Below are 19,382 nucleotides of genomic sequence, written 5' to 3' on the forward strand. Positions count from 1 at the left end.
TTGTTGTTGTTGTTGTTGCCTCCTGCAGGATCCCATTCCTGATGCACACCTCGAGTCTTAACCAGATGCCTTGTGGAAAAAAAAATCTATTTGTATATATATTTGTATCTTGTAGACTGGCTCGTTCTGCTGCTTGTGTTCTTGTGCAACAAATTGAACAACATTGTAACAATTCGTAGTCATGAAAAATAACATAGTGGCTGCGAACGTACTGTGCATTTGAATAGTAAAGTATTTGAAATCATTTCTGACACGAAAGTGCTCCCTACATGGTCTAACATAAAACTAGCCTATTTACATAGTGTGTAGTAGTAAATTTGCATAGGACATAAACATCAGTAGTAGATGATTAGTCCTTGCAGAGAAACTGAAACTCATTTAAGTCCTTTCTCAGAAATGGTTTGGGGGAAAACCCAGAAACTTCCTTGTTTAATTAGTTGTAGTTATTATGGTTTGGGGGGAAACCCAGAAACTTCCTTGTTTAATTAGTTGTAGTTATTTCCAGAATTTTTCACATGTAGATTGGGAAATACTTCAATTAATACTTCAGTAATTTAATTCCGTTTTATTTGTATAGTGCTTTTAACAATGGAAAATGTCCCAAAGCAGCTTTACAGAAATATATAAATTCAGGATATAGATTTTAAATATATGAATTTATCCCTAATGTATCCCTTTGTACCTGCCCATGATATTATCTAATGAATTTAGTTGGATCTATTACCCAAACTATAAACTAACTAGTTACCAACTTAAATCACTCCATCCCTGACAGCACTGTGGTGAAATTGGAACTCAAGGTTCATTCACAGATATGTATTCAAACTTGTTTGTTTAATGAGCTGTAGTTCTTTCCAGAAGGTTAAATCAAAGTTATATAAGATGGCAGTTAATTTAGCAATTTTTTACAATGATTTCATTCTATCCATCCAGGAATTTTCAAATTGGTACCACCAACCAGCTTCATATCAAACAATATGAAAAATATTACTGAAATAGTAAATAGTATTTTTGTATTCAATTTAATTCAAACATTTTCTCTATCAAGGAGAAATTGTTCATATGAAAAACAACAAAATATGATCTTCTCATCTTATCTTTCTATTTTACTGTGCTATAAAGGTTTAAACATTTGTGTTTGTTCGCTTTATCTTCTAGTGCCTATTATTAAAGAAAAAGTAATAAGAAGAAATGTAGATATATAGAGCCAATATATATATCATGAGGAAATGGCAGACGATCATCCGAATAAACCGATGAAAAGAATTCTTAGTAGCATCCGCTGTATCTGAATATACAGCTGAGTGACAAATGAAAAGAAAAAGAAAAACTGCTTTAAATGCAGTCACCAGATCTCAACCCAGTTAAACATCTTCGAGAGATTTTAGACCAATGTGATAGACAGTGCTCCACCACTAACATCATCACCAACTGAGAGAAAAACTTTTGGAATAATGGTGTATATCCCTTCAGTACAGTTCCAGAGACTTGTAGAATCTCTACATATAAATGCACACACACACACACACACACACACACACACACATACACAAACTACTTTGTACTTTATTCACAGCAGTAGAATCGCACGTCGTTCAGCGCTGTGTCATCTCCCACGCCTCTTGGTTCTTCAACGATTGTCTGGATTCCACAGATGCCTGTTCCGGTACAGGAGGCACTCCACGAGCCCCAGTCACCCCAAGACATTCCTGCACCTTTAATTTCCTCATCATTTCCACTGCATTTAAACCTGGTCAGTATTAAGCAGGTGTCATATATTTAGTCTAATACATAATAGCTGTATGTATGTTTTGTGTTTATGTGATTATATATCATTGAGAAAAGTATTTCAATTGAGAAATGGGATTAAATTATGCGCAATTTAATGTATAAATCTGAACAACGTCACATGCAGGTCATTTGTAAATTGTGAACACGTCAGCACTATTTTGTGAATGTTATTATTATTTTTAAATCTGCTCCTTTTAGCCAGTCTTTTCTGAGTACAATATATGAGTAAGCCTGCCAGTCCCCAACCTCCCCCTTCACTAGCAAACAAACTGCATATGATGTCGTCGAGACATAATTTGCTGAGGTTGCCTAGATGTGTGTGCTAAAATGACTGCGTGATATCAAGATTATGTCGTTACTTGATATTATTTGCTGCAGTATCGTCCCACACGGTTCCTTGGTAAGGCTCCACACGTAGCTGAAAACTTTTTAACATCCCAGAGTTACACCACTGAATATCTGTCCATTTACCCCAGCTGGAAAAATAAAACACAACCACGCACACTGTTAGTTTTACTGTGTTTGTTATTTTGAAATCTGAAAATGTTAAGAAATTCAGCCAAATAGTTTAAGTGGTGATTTGTAACAATATGTTTATTGACACATTTCATCTGTTGTGAAATGGGAAAAACAACTAATACCAGTGACATCAAAAGCATCAACGACTCAGTCCACATCACCCAGATCACCATAAAGTGCTTTAAGATACTGGTACAAGACATACATCAAAAGCCACCCTCGATTAACAACAGTATGTAAACCAATCCAACAGAGGACGCCATTTCCACTGATCTACACACCACCCTTTCCCACCTTCAGAAAATGTACGTCAGAATGCAGTTCCACTGAAGGAAGTGCAGAATTCAATAGAATAATCCAAAGTAAACTTGTCTCAAGGTGCCATGACATAGGCCTCTGTCAGACTCAGAACACATCAATCCTGCACTCAACACTAGTGCTCTGCAGGACTCTGTGTTCCTGTCTACAATACCAGCACTATCATAAAGTATGCAGATGACACCCTAGTCAAAGGGATGATCTCTGACAACAATGAAAAAGGATTTAAAACACATACCTTCCGTTGTCTGATTGTACTGTGGCATAGTCAGAGTATGGTCCTGATCCTCCAGGTGAGTTAACGCAATGAAGACGAATTCCATTTAGTGCAGTGTTATCACCAACTAGCAAAGATTCCCAGTAACCTGCAACCTGAAAACACACATTTCCTATAGGAAATATTACTTACTGCATTTTTCGATACTAAATGACGTATTTTTCTCAGCCTGTTGCCACTGCAACCCTCACCATCACAAGCAGAAGGAAATGAATGAATGAATAATTATATATTACATAATTGTTGTACAAAAAAAACAAAAAACAGTTCACTTTTAAAACGAGTGGTTGTATGAATAGATTTAGTAACAATTTTTTAATTCAAGCTGCTGTCATGATAGCCAAAGGGGCGCTGAATTACATTACCCATCAGCCCCAGCACGTCACGTTTTCTATGACTTGCACCTGCGTCTTGTTTCACCCGGATTATGAACAATATATAAGTTCCTGTGTTTCAGAACCTGTTTGCAAAGCTTCTGTTGGTGTCATGTTCATGTGCCATTGTGTGTTCTACAGTCCTGTTTATTTCCTGGATGTTTTTGCCTAGTATTCTCTGTTCTAGTTCTGGGTTTTGTTTTCACTGTTTTGGTTATCTGGCTGCTTTACTTTACTTAGTAAAAATCTGCACATGCATCCACCTCCTCTACAATTTTATGACAGCTGCATTTCAACGTTGTTGACTTTTAGCTTGATTCTGACTCCTAAATTCCTTAAAAAGCCCATCAAAATGGTAATAAATAAATATCCATTAGACCAATATGAACAGGTTGTTTCTGTGTATTAATTGGTGAGAAAATAGAAAGTAATTAGCTTGGAGCGCTCTTTGAAAAACAAACCTGTGTTTCGCCTCAATACGAAAATAAACACTCACCTTAAGACTAAAGCCTGCAGCATAGTAACCCAATGGACACATTTCTTTAAGACCCCATGTGCCCCAGCGTTGGCCATTATCCACAGATAACAATGATTGATAGGGCCTGTCAGCACTTCGCTGAGCTCTTTTTCCCTTTACATGGCATGCAAATAATGCCAGAAAAATGATCAGTATACTCCAAGTTAGCCGATGCATTGGTGCTGCCTTGGTTGATAGTACTTTCTCCCTCTTCTAGTTCTCTCCTTGCAGGCTAGAGCAGTTCTGCCTCAGACTTTGGCCATATCGTATTTTGCCTATTGATTTTTCTAGTTGAAAAACCTGATCGAGGACACGGTTCACAAACCAAGACTTTGATCCTAAATCCAAGTCCTCAAAGAGATTTAAAACCTCTGTTTTAAGTAGTTAAATCTCATATCTACAGTAGTGTTAAACCAAATGCTAGAACACAGAATCTCTCCATTATTTTATACGGTTTACATTATTCATTCAGAATTCCCATGCCTTCTGTCGGGTTAGCTGTGTTAGACCTAATTAGCCTAGCAAGTAGCCAGAGCCTAGCTGCTCACATGGAATAAATGTCCTGCTTAAAACATCTACTAATCTTAAACAATAGCTGCTTTCACCTAATAACATCTCATATTAGGACGGAATGGCAAGTATGGCGCTCATAATGTTTTTGTTTTTTTTATAATAAAGGAGATCATATGCTGTTTTCAGAGTTAATCATTAGGCCATTTGTAAGCAGACAAAAATCAACACACTCACCTGTTTGTCCAGCAGGAGCATTTTGCAACTGTAAAATAAATTATACTTGACGTTTACTATTCTACATCAAATGGCCAAAACTGAAATGAATTTAGACCCATTTCTACCAGCTTTTTTATAGCACTGACATCTTCTGGATTGGCTTGTTCTCTATTTTACACCTAATGTACAGTTTTGTAAATTTAGCAGATACACCACCAGTAAGTTTGTTCCTGTCTGTACAGTGAGTGTCTACAGTGTCTCTACTTGCACCACGGTAATTCTTTTAACTGTACGGTGCCATTTTGGACACTTTTTGGTCACACTTTTTTTTTGGTGCAAAATTTGCACTTTATATACATATATAGCCCTGTGCATATTAGTCCTGTGTTATCTTGTGTGTTGCATCATGGCTGTGGATGAATCACATTGTGCTGAATCACACCACAGGTTATACACAGTATAGATGGGAGGACAAAAAATTCTACTAGAAGAAATTCTCTGATTAAATTGATTGATAAACACTATAAAGATCGGTCACTGGATGAGAAGACACTGCAAATGATAATCATGATGTTGCCTTGTAATTCAACAGCAAATGACAGAAGAGTCGTAGGACTATGAATTAGTGTTAATTAAAGACGACTCATCATAAGGCACTGTGTCACGATCTCGCCAGCAGATGGCGCTGTGGCGATGATGTGCACAGAGAGCGCGCCTGCATGAACCAGAGCGAGCACATGCTCGTGCGTCACAGAGAGACTTTGTTTACAATAGACACATGCGTTTGTTTCTGTTTTCTGCTTGTTTAGCCATTGGTTGATTATTGAGGGAATGTAAAGATTGTTACCAGCTGTTAACACTCGAGGTAACCAAACTTGTTATTTAAACGCCTCGAGTTGCTGCGCACGTCACACAGTATTACAGGTTACATGTTTGTTTTCATGTTTCATGGCTCAGGTCTAGTTGATGGATGGATGGATGGAAGGAAGGAAGGAAGGAAGGAAGGAATGAATGAATGAATGAATGAATGAATGGTGCCACGCGGTAATGTTTCCATGTTCTGCTTTGGTTTCATATTCCATGCCATAGCCTTTGTTAAATGATTTCCATGTCTAGTTCCTTGTTCCATGCCATAGCCTTTGTTAAATTATTTCCATGTCTAGTTCCTTGTTCCATGCCATAGCCTTTGTTAAATTATTTCCATGTCTAGTTCCTTGTTCCATGCCATAGCCTTAGTTAAATGATTTCCATATCTAATTTCATGTGTAAACCTCGATTACCTCTTCCAATCTAGACCGCGTTTCATTTTTATTGAATTTAGTGTGTAAAGAAAGACTTCACTCCTGCGCTTACTTCCTGTCTGAGTCTGGTTACATAACACACTGCAGTGAAAGTAATATAAATAAACGAGTTAAACATAATAATTTGATGTGACGCACATTGTGTCTGTCTGAGATTCATCAGCGGTTATTTGTTTGTCAGTGCCGCCTACTGGTACTGGAGACTTACTGCAACAGGAAAAAAATAATAAAGTGCATAATTAAAATGTGACCCTTCTACATAAAATATAGGCAGTCTGGACATTTTCTGTAAAACAGACAAAACTATGAAAAAAAAAAATTTATGCTAATAATGTGTTGATATGTCTACTTTTACCAAAACAATGTGAAATGTCTATATTTAGGCTAATTTCTAACCTTGCCTTGGCTGTCTGCCTGCAAAAATCACATTGGGTAATAAACCACTTTTAAACAAATGCATAAAACCAATGGTAGCGAAGTGTGCTTTTTTTATGATTTGATCATGTTTTTGCTATAGCTACATGCCAGAGTGAAATGTACATAAGCCTAACCAATTGAGTTTGTAATCTGATACTGGCTGTCAAAATGTCCGTGATGCTCCTGAGTAAGGGTCTGCGATATTATGATTCTCAAAGATGACTCTCAACAAATTGCCAGCAACTGGCCAATGATGCTTTATTTAACGTTTACAAAATAAAATTTTGTTATATTTAAAAAGAACAATTTATTTACAATTTGAACATTAGAAATTTTGAACAGAGATCCGTCGTGTGAAGAGATGATGATGAGCCTCATGTTCAAATGCCAAGAGTGACTTTTATCTTCGAGTAACGAGACAGCGACTGATGTGTATGATGCTGATAATCAAAGTGAGCATCAGTAGTAGTAGAAAATGTGAAAATGTCCTAGCCCCCCATACAAATACTTACCAAAGTCTAAATAGTGTTAATGTAAGTACTGTTACGATATATTATTACAATTATATTTTGAATATATGAATTGACTTACAATGTTACTGGAAGATTGTCCCATGAGTAACTATATCTGTAACTATATCTATGTCCCATTGTCCCATGCAAAAAGGTTTAATAACTAACAGTTCAATTTGTAAATAAATGGATTTTGTAATTCAGTGATTTACATCGATTACTGTTTACAGGGTAGTTGATCTACATTTTTATATAATTGCAGGAAAAATTATATTTAAAAGAATCTAAATCAATCTAAAAATGTGTGAACATACGGCTCAGTGTTGTTAAGCTCTAGTTTAACAAGAACAATAATTATTTCGAATAAAGACAAAAGAAAAACTGTTAAGCTGATTAACATGTTTTTTTTCATGAAGTAATTCAAAACTGATTTTCCATTCAAAAGTACAGTATAGGAAAGGATATTAAACGAGACAGAATCATCAGCGAGTACATTTTTGTGATTACTGAAAGATTCATATTCTATTTAGAGAACTCATTTCATGAGAAATATAGAGATCATTAGTTTGATTATATATGGAGCTGCTATTCTTCATGTTCATGTTCTCGTCTTGTCAATTCATGCTGTGAGACAGAAAACAAATATCAAAATGAGCTGCATGTATCAGAGTCATCCTCTTTAAATATTGTAAGTACAATATTTCATTTTTCTGCAACCATCTGAATAACAACACTAATGTTTTTCCTTTTATGATCCAGACTCCAGGTAAAACATGTACCTTAGTTAGCAGCAATAGAAGAGGACATCATTAAGAGATGTATCATCCCATATGCCCTGAGGTGGGTCCACTTTCGTTTGGAACCCACAAATCCCAGTTCCATCACAATCTGAGCTCCAGGTACCCCAGCTACCCCAGATCATTCCACTGCCTTCCAACACATTGCCTCCGGTGCACGTGAACCTGGAATTTTTGGTTATAAATACATACCTTGTTATCATTTTTTAGTCACTTTTCTTTATCAAACACACTTAGGTTAGGAAAAAGACATGACCAAATTTGTCACAATGTTTATGCAGTAAGTCATCAATTTATTTAATTAAAAACATGATCAGATTATAGTTACAGATAAAATGATTTGTGAATACCAGCTTCATCAAATCTGTTAGCTTTTTATTACTTTTTTGAGACAATATCAGATGTGTGGATTATTGTGAGTTACTAATTACCTTATGTTGTTAGCAGCGGTGTCATCTCGAAACACTCCCTGATAACTCTCCACTTGCAGCTGGAAAGATGTGAGTACTCCACTGGGGCACCAGATGTTCTGTGTCCAGGTTCCCCAGCTGTAAAAACAACAGTTACTGCTACTAATACTACTAATGCTATTACTACTACTACTACTTCAAATACTCCTCCTCCTCCTCCTCCTCCTCTTACTACTACTAATACTACTACTAATACTACTAATGCTATTACTACTACTACTACTACTACCACTACGACTTCAAATACTCCTCCTCCTCTTACTACTATTACTGCTGCTGCTGCTACTACTACTACTATAATACAACAACTCCTAAATCAGTGATCTATGTGATAGATAATATGGATCATATGTTCAGTGATCCAATCGTATGAACTTTGGTCTTCTATTCTGACTTTTGAATTATGACATTGAATCGCATTGTATCTTCTGTAGGTCCTGTAACTATATCTATATAATATTCAGTACATATTGTCATATATGCCTTATGTCTTATCTATATGCAGTATTTCATACATGGGAAAGAACATACACAATGTGTTTTTTACCTTCCTTCATCAGTCCTGATGGTTGTGTAGGGCCCGACATAACCAGTAGGCCCGATCGGTTTAGAGCACTGAAGGGCAATTCCATTTAGGGCTGTGTCATCCCAAGACCACTGATTTCTCAGAACCTAAAAAAACAAGCCAACAAACAAAAAAAAACTACTTTACCAATTAAAATGATTTGTTGATGAGATTGAATTCATTTGCAGGATCATTTAAACTGAGAATTTTACTCAAATTACACACATCAGTTATGGTTAATGTTAATGTTACAGTCTGTGCTCCACTGAAATTTCTTTTAATACATGGTTTAATACGTTGTTGACTGCGACTTCGCCATTTAATACGCTTGTACAAATATGTACCAAAAAAATTGTAGTTATACCACAAAGTGTGAAGTTGTATATTAGATAGTATATTAAGTTTCTTATCAATGCTTATAAATTCTCATTCCAAAAATTGCTAATTAGTAATTAGTCATCCCTGAAAAAGCGATGCACTCACCTTGAGGCTAAAGCCCGTAGCGTATGTGCCTGAAGGACACTTCGCTGCAGTTCCCCATGTTCCCCATACCTGTCCATTCAACACGGAAATCGTACTGGGATACGGGGTCGGCAATTTTGCTTTGTGTGTCGTTGACACTTGCACACTCCCCGAAGGAAAGCATGAGCAGAGGCAAAACAACAGTAAGCACAAAATACATTGTCAGATAGAGCTGAAAATAAATTCAAACTACGATCGGGTTATCAGAATGAATCTCCCTGAAAAAAGTGCCTGCTGAGAGCAGGTGCGCCTGTTTATATACAATCTGGCTAGCCGATCGGTGTTAAGTGTCATGTAATTATAGATCAGAATATTTGGCATTAATCCAAGTCGAATCCAGGACATGAATCATTAATCTGGTTTGATATCATTTTTAAAGCAAGGACAAATGTTTTCCATGGTTTCAACTTTAAATATTTATTTTCAACAACAATGCAATAATGTAAATAATAAATAATTAGTAACAAAGGTTGGCACAGTGATCCAGCGGGTAGAGTTTGCCTCCTCACACACATGAACACATTAAACAATGACAATGATTCTTAAGTTGCATGAATTTATTGTGTGAATTATATTTGTCAACGTTTTAAAATGGCTTTTATCTTACTATATAAACTGAGATTTATTCTATACTAGTATGCCTATAATATAAAAATATATAATACATATAAAAAGATAATGACAATAATAATAATAATAATAATTATATATTATATATAACGTATAACAAATGTAAAATACCCTTGGGAAAAATGAGCAAAGAAGGCTGTGAAAAATTGTCTTTATTGTTTAAACTGTTGATCATTTGTTCAAAAAATTCACAAAAATACTCTGCTGTCATGGTGATCAAACAATTGCACAGATTTATAAAAAATATATATATCTTTGTTAAATATACATGTGCAACAATTATTGGCACCCCTATGAATTCATATGAGAAAAAGATTTTTGAAGTATATTCCCATTGACATTTTAAATTTTTTTAGTACACCTGGGTGACAATAAAGACAATTTTTCATAGCCTTCTTTGCTCGTATTTGCCAAGGGTGCCAATATTAGTGGAGAGCACTGTATGTACATAATCATATACAAAATATTTACATCCATTATGTTGGATAGATATAATGTTTCATTTCTTTCAATATTATTCAAGAATACTGTATATACATGATGTAATGCAAGAAATGTATTGTGTTTTTTTCCTTTAATGAATTGTATCACTAATTGTACAGCATGATCATGAAAATGATTATCAGAGTGCTTATGTCCTTCATGACAAGTTATGTAATATTACTGGGATGTTGGAGACATTCCAGAACATACACACACACCCAAACACCCACCCACCCACGCACACACACCCACACACATAAACTAGAGACAAACAAAACAGAACAAGAAAAAGCAAAATCAAAAGTAAAGTTTTTGTTTTGTTTCCTTTAATAATGTAGCTAAACAGAAAGTCAGATGACATTGTTAAGTGGTTTCACACACATACACACACACACACACACACACACAAAAGTATGTGAAAAACACCTCAAAATCAATGAGATGTACAGTGCATCCGGAAAGTATTCACAGCGCTTCACTTTTCCCACATTTTGTTATGTGACAGCCTTATTCCAAAATGGATTAAATTCATTATTTTCCTCAAAATTCTACAAACAATACCCCATAATGACAACATGAGAGAAGTTTGTTTGAAATCTTTGCAAATTTATTAAAAATAAAAAACAAAAAAAGCACATGTACTAAGTATTACTAATGTTATGTAACAGTATTAATTCTGATTATAATTATGCTTCAAAAGTTGTATTCTTGGTTCCTTTAATAGTATTATTCATATTATTATTATATACTATAATATTATTATAAATAAACCATGGATTGTGCTTTATTAAGGGTGTAACACTCCCTGTAACACAATTCCTCAACTTCACCCGAGTTCATGTTTATTAACATGTTTATTCTTCTTCCCACAAGCTTCATATCTGAGCTCCTGTGCACCAAATGGAAGTAAAAATCTCTCGCTGTTGTGACTTTGTTGTTGTTGTTGCCTCCTGCAGGATCCCATTCCTGATGCACACCTCGAGTCTTAACCAGATGCCTTGTGGAAAAAAAAATCTATTTGTATATATATTTGTGTCTTGTATTCTTGCTCGTTCTGCTGCTTGTGTTCTTGTGCAACAAATTGAACAACATTGTAACAAATCGTAGTCATGAAAAATAACATAGTGGCTGCGAACGTACTGTGCATTTGAATAGTAAAGTATTTGAAATCTTTTCTGACACGAAAGTGCTCCCTACATGGTCTAACATAAAACTAGCCTAACTACAAAGTGTGTAGTAGTAAATTTGCATAGGACATAAACGTCAGTAGTAGACGATTAGTCAAGTCCTTTCTCAGAAATGGTTTGGGGGGAAACCCAGAAACTTCCTTGTTTAATGATTTGTAGTTATTTCCAGAATTTTTCACATGTAGATTGGGAAATACTTCAATTAATACTTCAGTGATTGAATTCCGTTTTATTTGTATAGTGCTTTTAACAATGGAAAATGCACTGTGGTGAAATTGGAACTCAAGGTTCATTCACAGATATGTATTCAAACTTGTTTGTTTAATGAGCTGTAGTTCTTTCCAGAAGGTTAAATCAAAGCTATATAAGATGGCAGTTAATTTAGCAATTTTTTACAACGATTTCATTCTATCCATTCAGGAATTTTCAAATTGGTACCACCAACCAGCTTCATATCAAACAATATGAAAAATATTACTGAAATAGTAAATAGTATTTTTGTATTCAATTTAATTCAAACATTTTCTCTATCAAGGAGAAATTGTTCATATGAAAAACAACAAAATATGATCATCTCATCTTATCTTTCTATTTTACTGTGCTATAAAGGTTTAAACATTTGTGTTTGTTCGCTTTATCTTCTAGTGCCTATTATTAAAGAAAAAGTAATAAGAAGAAATGTAGATATTGGATCCATCAATGTGGAGCCAATATATATATCCCATGAGGAAATGGCAGACGATCATCCGAATAAACCGATGAAAAGAATTCTTAGTAGCATCCGCTGTATCTGAATATACAGATGAGTGACAAATTAAAAGAAAAAAAAACTGCTTTAAATGCAGTCACCAGATCTCAACCCAGTTAAACATCTTCATGGACTGGGGATTCTGAGAATTGGAGTTCCTGGAGATCAGATCAGGGTGTTTGTGAGAACAGTCTTGTTACTCACTCGGAATACAATTCTATCTTTATTATGTAACTGTCTGTTTTTGTTCAGTGTCATTTCACTTCCTGACAACAGTTAAATATATTCCATGTGTTATAAGCTAGTTAAATCTAGCTATAAAAATAATAAAAGTCATATAAACACAATATTAAGTGTTTTGACTGGAGCCTTCACGTATTACTCGATCTTTCAATTGAAGCATATTATTTAATACCTACATTAGAACTAACAGGAGAGGTGTGTAGGTCTTCAAATAAATAACGCAGATTGTTGATATGCAATTCCACATAAATGGACTGTCTACTGTTTTTTAAATACAGCGTTAAAACCACAAATTCAACGGAACAGGTCATTTTTATTGCCATCACTCAGTGTATGCTCACCCATTGGTCGATATTTCTATTTAAAAAATATTATCGGTCACTGGATGAGAAGACACTGCAAATGATAATCATGATGTTGCCTTGTAATTCAACAGCAAATGACAGAAGAGTCGTAGTGCTATGAATTAGTGTTAATTAAAGACGACTCATCATAAGGCACTGTGTCACGATCTCGCCAGCAGATGGCGCTGTGGCGATGATGTGCACAGAGAGCACGCCTGCATGAACCAGAGCGAGCACATGCTCGTGCGTCACAGAGAGACTTTGTTTACAATGGACACGTGCGTTTGTGTCTGTTTTCTGCTTGTTTAGCCATTGGTTGATTATTGAGGGAATGTAAGGATTGTTACCAGCTGTTAACACTCAAGGTAACCAAACTTGTTATTTAAACGCCTCGAGTTGCTGCGCACGTCGCACAGTATTATAGGTTACATGTTTGGTGTCTCAGGTCTAGTTAATGTATAGATGGATGGGTGTAATGGTGCCACGCGGTAATGTTTCCATGTTCCGCTTTGGTTTCATGTTCCATGCCATAGCCTTAGTTAAATGATTTCCATGTCTAGTTTCATGTGTAAACCTCAATTACCTCTTCCAGTCTAGACCTCGTTTCATGTTTATTGAATTTAGTGTGTAAATAAAGACTTGACTCCTGCGCTTACTTCCTGTCTGAGTCTGGTTTCATAACACACTGCAGTGAAAGTAATATAAATAAACGAATTAATCATAATGATATCAGATTTAATGTGACGCACATATAGGAACATTTTATTTTGATATTCCCTGAGGAATCATAAGACATCAGTGCTACACACCACCCTCCTTCCATTCTATAGACCTTCTCTCGTTCATTTCATCCACGAGGTTTTTCAGTCTTCCAAGGTGGTGCAGAGCTCTAAAAACAAACCAAGTAAAAACATCAACACAGATTAAAAAAGTTGTCAGCGTGTGAAATAAGAAATAAAACACTTTGCCATGTGCTGTTATAGAAAATACTCAACGATGAGGTGGCGTGATACTGGCTGAAGTAACACAGTAACAGCATGTGTGGAAGAGTTTTATTCCTCTTATAGAACAATGTTGTATACATATTAGCAGTTTATTTTAATGTTTAATGTTGTGGAATGTTCACCAAGCAAGTTCCTATTATCAGTTACATAACAGCTCTAAACAGTCAGATTTACCTTTGAATGTTACAAAGTACTGACACCAGATTAAACATCTCCTTACATAAAACCTCACCATAGCAACAATTACACAGATTTTTTATGTGTTTATGTGGTGCATCCACTGAACAAGTCCCTGAGAAAGTTGTTACTATAGACACAATAATATATTAGAATTATATTAGCTTGCAGCCAGCACTTTCTGACCAATCAGAATCAAGCATTCAACAGTGCTGTGGTATAATGTAGAATGAGCAATTCATAATATTTAACTGACCTTTTTAACGATTGTCCACCAGGCGCTAAATCATAATCTTCAATACCTGGTTGAGGAACCTGGAAAAAACACAGACAATGACTTTACAGTGTAATGTGTATTATATTTCTAAAAAGTAGGGCTGTAAACATTTCCTTTCGGGTGTATGCTCTTTTAGTCCTCATATGAAACTGAAATCTGAACATCTTGCTTACACACTACTTGCTTAAATTTCTTAAATAAATGTGATATAATATATTTAATTCAGATGGTAACACTTGTATACTGGGTTATAAAACAGGACAAGCAATCATGTAATGAATTACATAAAGCGTAACATAAATATGCACAGTAGGGGGCAGTGTCACACGTACCAAATGTACAGAAAAGGTACATGTAAAGGGCTGTATGGGATAAAGAAAAATATAGTCTTGATTGTACTTGAGAATGTTTTGTGTTAATTGCGACAGAAAAACACACACACTGTTTTTCACCCGACATATATGAAATAATTAGTTTTTGACTGTAAGAAGAACTTTCTTAACAACAATTTATAGCTGCTATAACATAACTGGTAACAAGAGCTAACATTTTCCTGGATGTTCCACGTAACTGTAAATGGATCAAATGTATGTGGTTCTTAACAAATAAAAAAATTGTCAGCGTTGGCTAATAAAACATTTCAGTATCTTACATAATAAATAATTATTAACTAATTAATTTCAATAGTTCAGTAAAATTCAGTTTACACATACTGATAGCGGACTTTTAGACTTTTTCTGTACTGCACCTCATCATTGACATGGTTCTCTGTCTGTATTTGTGGACTTGAGACAGGTCTGCCGGAAGTGTTTTGTATTTCGTCTTCTTGTTGTGTTACTCTCTGCTCCACAGCCTGGAGGCTAAACAGCATCTGTTTGAGGGCTTCAACTGGACCAGGGTGTTTCCTGCTGCTGTAGCCTGAAGAGAATGAACCTAAAGACTGAGAGACACATTATGAGCGAAGGGTATTGTGAGCGAACCCAATTTCCTTTCTGAACAACATAATGTAGCAGATGAAGCTGTTTATATGTGTAAGCAACGTACCATTTACTCCATCTAAATAGTTTTTTTTTTATTACTCTGACTCTGAATGGAATTTTGTTACTTTATCCTCCTTACTAGCAAGCTGATGTGATTCTGTAATGGAAATCAAGTAAATCTCCAAGGAAACCGTTTTAACTACATTTGGCTCCCACTACACACTCAACTCCTCCCCTCATGCTGCAAGTGCATAATTATTTGTCGCAGATGGTATACCCCCTTCTGAGTCCTTAGACAGGGGAATAACCAGGGCTATGAATTGCTGATTTTTTTTACCTTCTGTTTTGTGTCTGTCTGAGATTCATCAGCGGTTATTTGTTCGTCAGTGCCGCCTACTGGTACTGGAGACTTACTGCAACAGGAAAAAATTAATAAAGTGCATAATTAAAATGTGACCCTTCTACATAAAATATAGGCAGTCTGGACATTTTCTGTAAAACAGACAAAATTATGAAAAAATGTTTTTATGCTAATAATATGTGTTGATATGTCTATTTTTACCAAAACAATGTGAAATGTCTATATTTAGGCTAATTTCTAACCTTTTATCTTCGAGTAACGAGACAGCGACTGATGTGTATGATGCTGATAATCAAAGTGAGCATCAGTAGTAGTAGAAAATGTGAAAATGTCCTAGCCCCCCATACAAATACTTATCAAAGTCTAAATGGTGTTAATGTAAGTACTGTTACGATATATTATTACAATTATATTTTGAATATATGAATTGACTTACAATGTTACTGGAAGATTGTCCCATGAGCGCTCAGCCTCCAAAAGCTCCTCTGTGTTTCCTGGACTGCCATGCTGCTCTTTATCTGAACAGAAACCTAAAGAAGGGGACTTCAGCACATCCTCAGCCCTTTGAATAAGTGAGCCAATCTTATCACCTGAGAAAAGGCAGAGAGAAGCTTTAATTACAATGAAGGGGAAAAAACATTTTGCACTTTACATTTGGTCAATAGATCTTTTTAATTATGAAAATTTCAGCACACGGACCTCTAAAAGGTTCTCCATTATCACCAGTTTGACCTATGAGGTTCTCTTGACCTTTCAGCTCCTCATGACTTTCATCAGTCTTCACCTCCAGCTTGTTGACCCACGCTGGAACATTCTGAGCCCTAAGATTAACGTCACATTCCTCCAACCAGGCCGGGTACTTCAAATCAGGAATGCTAGTCAAACCAGAAAATTCCATTTCTGACTTGCGACTGGTCATCCATCTTGGAAGGTGATGGGATGAAACGGAGCGTTGTTTATTTGCTTTGGTGGACATAAAAGAGTTGGAGTGCAGAGATGCATGCTTAAATTTCAAACTTCTCATCAGTAAATCATCCACACACAGAGTTCTTGATGCAGAAGAACAATCTGATGACTTATTTGGGGCTTCAGCTGGCTTGGATCGAGACCAGGCGCTCAAGTTAGTGCTGTGCCCTAGCCTGGAACCTTCTAATTGGGAGAGAAATGCTGAAGTGCGGGTCACAGGAAGGGAACCGTCAACAGGAAGTAGCAGCAGATCATCGGTGGTCATGCTGATGTGGTCTGATTCTCTGCGTTTTGAAGCAGTAGGAAGATTCAAGATGTCCAATTCTTGGTCTGTAAGGCTTTCTTTTAGTACTGTGAACAAAACCAGAAAACACTTAAAAAACATTAGAACAGGAAAGTTACTCATTAATATAGCAGCTTTCTGACGATGAAGTTCATATAATTTTGCCCAGCTTCACTGATAAAGCTCATGACTAAAGGGTTAACATGCCTGTCGTCATTGTATGATAGTAGTAACAAAACATCTTTAACATATACAGTTACCTTCAATAATATTGGCACCCTTGGTAAATATGAGCAAAGAAGGCTGTGAAAAATTGTGTTTATTGTTTAACCTTTTGATCTTTTTTTTTTTTTTAAATACTCTATTCTCATGGATATCAAACAATTGTAAACAAAACACAGGTTTATCCAAAAAAATATATTTGTTAAATATAGGTGTGCAACAATTATTGGCACCCTTTTAGTCAATGCTTTGTGCTACCTCCGTTTGCCAAGATAACAGCTCTGAGTCTTCTCCTATAATGCCTGATGAGGTTGGAGAATACATGGCAAGGGATCTGAGACTGTTCCGCCATTCAGAATCTTTCTTCTTTGCTCATATTTACCAAGGGTGCCAATATTAGTGGAGGGCACTGTATAACACTCTACTTATTCAAAACATTATTCATTAATAATTCTAATGTACAGCACTATTAGCTATTAATAACATTTTACCATCAAATAAGCAAGAAATGTATTTTTAAATGTAACCTCCACAATACAATAATGTAAGATAATTATTCAGCACTTGTCATCGTATATAACAACAAATCACAACATTTCTTTTGTGCCTTTTGCAGTCCACAATGCCCTTCAAATACAAATGAAAGTAAAACAAAACGCATCAAACTACGTTTCATGTGAGATTCAGTAATCTACTCCACCATCTCTGTTTCGATATCCTGAGCGCAGCAGGCGGGGTGTGTTCTGTTCCTTCGGAAGCTCCAGCTGCCCCACTGAGGACACAGAGGACTGAAAATCAGCGATGTAAGCGTTCAGAGCATCAGAGGCTGACTCATAATGCCTGTCTTTGTATTTGATAGTGTGAAGTGGCTCGGGCTGCAAAGAGCTTCTCAGGCGTCCTGAACTGGCTAGCAACGAAGTGACGGTCGACTCCGGAGATTGGACACCGTCTACAGATGCCATGATCCACGCAGCGTATCACCATCATCCGGATTCTATAACAACCAAACAAAACAAAATTCTATGACAACACATTTTGGGGCTTTTGGGTGAAAACCGCAGCGAAAAATTCACTTCAAATTACACTGATCTCAAAGTAGAAGTTTTGACACAGTGGTGTTCTCTGAACAATATATTTTCCCACTGAGCTTAAAGTGTTTTTTATGTATATTTTGGTTCACAAATGGCTGGTCTCAATGGGATGAACGATATGAAGAAGCGAGGTTGGGGCTGATTTCTTTCTCACCTAGACTGTATACTCACGTGGTCTCATCAGTCGTCTCAGGTGATTACAGAGTGAAACGCCTCCTAAATGTGATTTCTATTTGGCTGATATTTTCCAGCCTGCTTTTGGTTTGAACGAAAGGCTTTCAGTTTGTACAATGTTTATTATGGTAAAGAGGAAACATGACGTGAAGCCAGTAGGACTTGAAATTATAATAATAGTGTGTAATAGTTCATTTTCATCTTCATTCTTTCTTATTATGCCACTGATGAGACCTTGTCAATGATATAATGCATTGCTCAACCCTCATAGTTTCATTGTCAGGCTACTGATGTGATTATTTATTAGATTTGAACCTTTGCATCTATCACCACCCATGTATATATTAGTTGTTCTAAACATGTATGTTCATTTAATTATATTTAACTGATATATATATATATATATATATATATATATATATATATATATATATATATATATATAATGACTTATATAGACTTCAACTAACTTAAGTACTACATATCACTAACTTTAAATAAAGGTAACTAACTATGATAAAATATTTGCGTCTATGAAAACGCAATACAAAGTCTATACTTAGTTATTATTAGCTGGTTAATGTTCTCGTTCACTCACTTCATTCAGTTAGCAAGCCAGCATCTTTAATACGTTTGTTTTGCTATGTGGTCGTCAGGCTAACGGCGTTTAAGCTAATAACGTTCTAATTAACGTGTTATTACGTGTTATTTTAAACTGTAATACGATTATGAATATTTTGGAGGGAACGTACCGTTAGTCCTGTGTAAGGTATTACAAAACAAAACAGAACAAAACAAAACAAAACAAAAAAAACCCTAAGTGTCAAAAGTTAGCTAGCTTAGCAACAGGCTTGTTACTAAAACTGCTAAAAATCGAATCAGCTGAGTTTACCGCGCCTTAACGCGCATGCGCATGCGCTAGGGGTCACGTGACGCATTGTGAACCGCACATGCGCTTTCTTCATTTGATTGACTGTGTTGTTTACAAAAATTTTAGAAGCACATTTTATATGGAACACCTCTTCAGTGGTGGTGTTGTATTCCTATATTTCTAAACCTAATCAGTCATCCGTCACATGACAGTACACATGAACTCAACATGA

The 19,382-nt window shown here is 35.8% G+C and overlaps 2 protein-coding genes and 1 pseudogene across 6 annotated transcripts; all 3 read right to left on the reverse strand.

Moving 5' to 3' along the window:
• Window positions 1-549: 549 nt before the first annotated feature.
• On the reverse strand, window positions 550-4,050 carry LOC128622640 (vitelline membrane outer layer protein 1 homolog). Its single transcript, XM_053649311.1, has 4 exons — window positions 3,776-4,050; window positions 2,867-3,000; window positions 2,151-2,267; window positions 550-1,750 (listed from the first exon to the last, which is right to left on the reverse strand). The coding sequence occupies exons 1-4, from the start codon at window positions 3,971-3,973 to the stop codon at window positions 1,567-1,569; spliced, it is 633 nt and encodes a 210-aa protein (XP_053505286.1). The 5' UTR covers window positions 3,974-4,050; the 3' UTR covers window positions 550-1,566.
• Window positions 4,051-6,484: 2,434 nt separating this feature from the next.
• LOC128622641 (vitelline membrane outer layer protein 1-like) lies at window positions 6,485-9,368 on the reverse strand (annotated as a pseudogene). The gene is made up of 5 exons (XR_008388436.1): window positions 9,071-9,368; window positions 8,570-8,694; window positions 7,984-8,100; window positions 7,535-7,717; window positions 6,485-7,379 (listed from the first exon to the last, which is right to left on the reverse strand). The product of XR_008388436.1 is annotated as a vitelline membrane outer layer protein 1-like (transcript).
• A 4,090-nt stretch (window positions 9,369-13,458) lies between these two features.
• On the reverse strand, window positions 13,459-19,186 carry c18h18orf54 (chromosome 18 C18orf54 homolog). 4 transcript variants are annotated; one of them, XM_053649484.1, is made up of 8 exons: window positions 19,032-19,186; window positions 17,715-18,008; window positions 16,243-16,860; window positions 15,980-16,133; window positions 15,520-15,595; window positions 14,951-15,142; window positions 14,182-14,240; window positions 13,459-13,633 (listed from the first exon to the last, which is right to left on the reverse strand). In XM_053649484.1, the coding sequence occupies exons 2-8, from the start codon at window positions 17,974-17,976 to the stop codon at window positions 13,546-13,548; spliced, it is 1,449 nt and encodes a 482-aa protein (XP_053505459.1). In that variant the 5' UTR covers window positions 17,977-18,008; window positions 19,032-19,186; the 3' UTR covers window positions 13,459-13,545. The 4 variants fall into 4 exon arrangements, with proteins under 4 accessions (XP_053505459.1, XP_053505460.1, XP_053505461.1 ...); XM_053649485.1 differs by lacking the exon at window positions 19,032-19,186 and adding an exon at window positions 18,878-18,980; XM_053649486.1 differs by lacking the exon at window positions 19,032-19,186 and adding an exon at window positions 18,260-18,567.
• Window positions 19,187-19,382: the final 196 nt, after the last annotated feature.

The sequence above is a fragment of the Ictalurus furcatus genome, chromosome 18, assembly GCF_023375685.1.
Source record: "Ictalurus furcatus strain D&B chromosome 18, Billie_1.0, whole genome shotgun sequence".
Classification (NCBI taxonomy): domain Eukaryota; kingdom Metazoa; phylum Chordata; class Actinopteri; order Siluriformes; family Ictaluridae; genus Ictalurus; species Ictalurus furcatus.

Coding starts and splice junctions, on each gene's coding strand:
- LOC128622640 (XM_053649311.1), bottom strand. CDS start 3,973: ATGCATCGGCTAACTTGGAGTATACTGATCATTTTTCTGGCATTATTT. Junction 3,001..3,775: donor CTGCAGGCTTTAGTCTTAAG/GTGAGTGTTTAT, acceptor GTGTGTTTTCAG/GTTGCAGGTTACTGGGAATC. Junction 1,751..2,150: donor ACTGCAGCAAATAATATCAA/GTAACGACATAA, acceptor AATACTGACCAG/GTTTAAATGCAGTGGAAATG.
- c18h18orf54 (XM_053649484.1), bottom strand. CDS start 17,976: ATGGCATCTGTAGACGGTGTCCAATCTCCGGAGTCGACCGTCACTTCG. Junction 16,134..16,242: donor TAATGGAGAACCTTTTAGAG/GTCCGTGTGCTG, acceptor GCCTTTTCTCAG/GTGATAAGATTGGCTCACTT. Junction 15,143..15,519: donor AGACAGACACAAAACAGAAG/GTAAAAAAAATC, acceptor TGTGTCTCTCAG/TCTTTAGGTTCATTCTCTTC.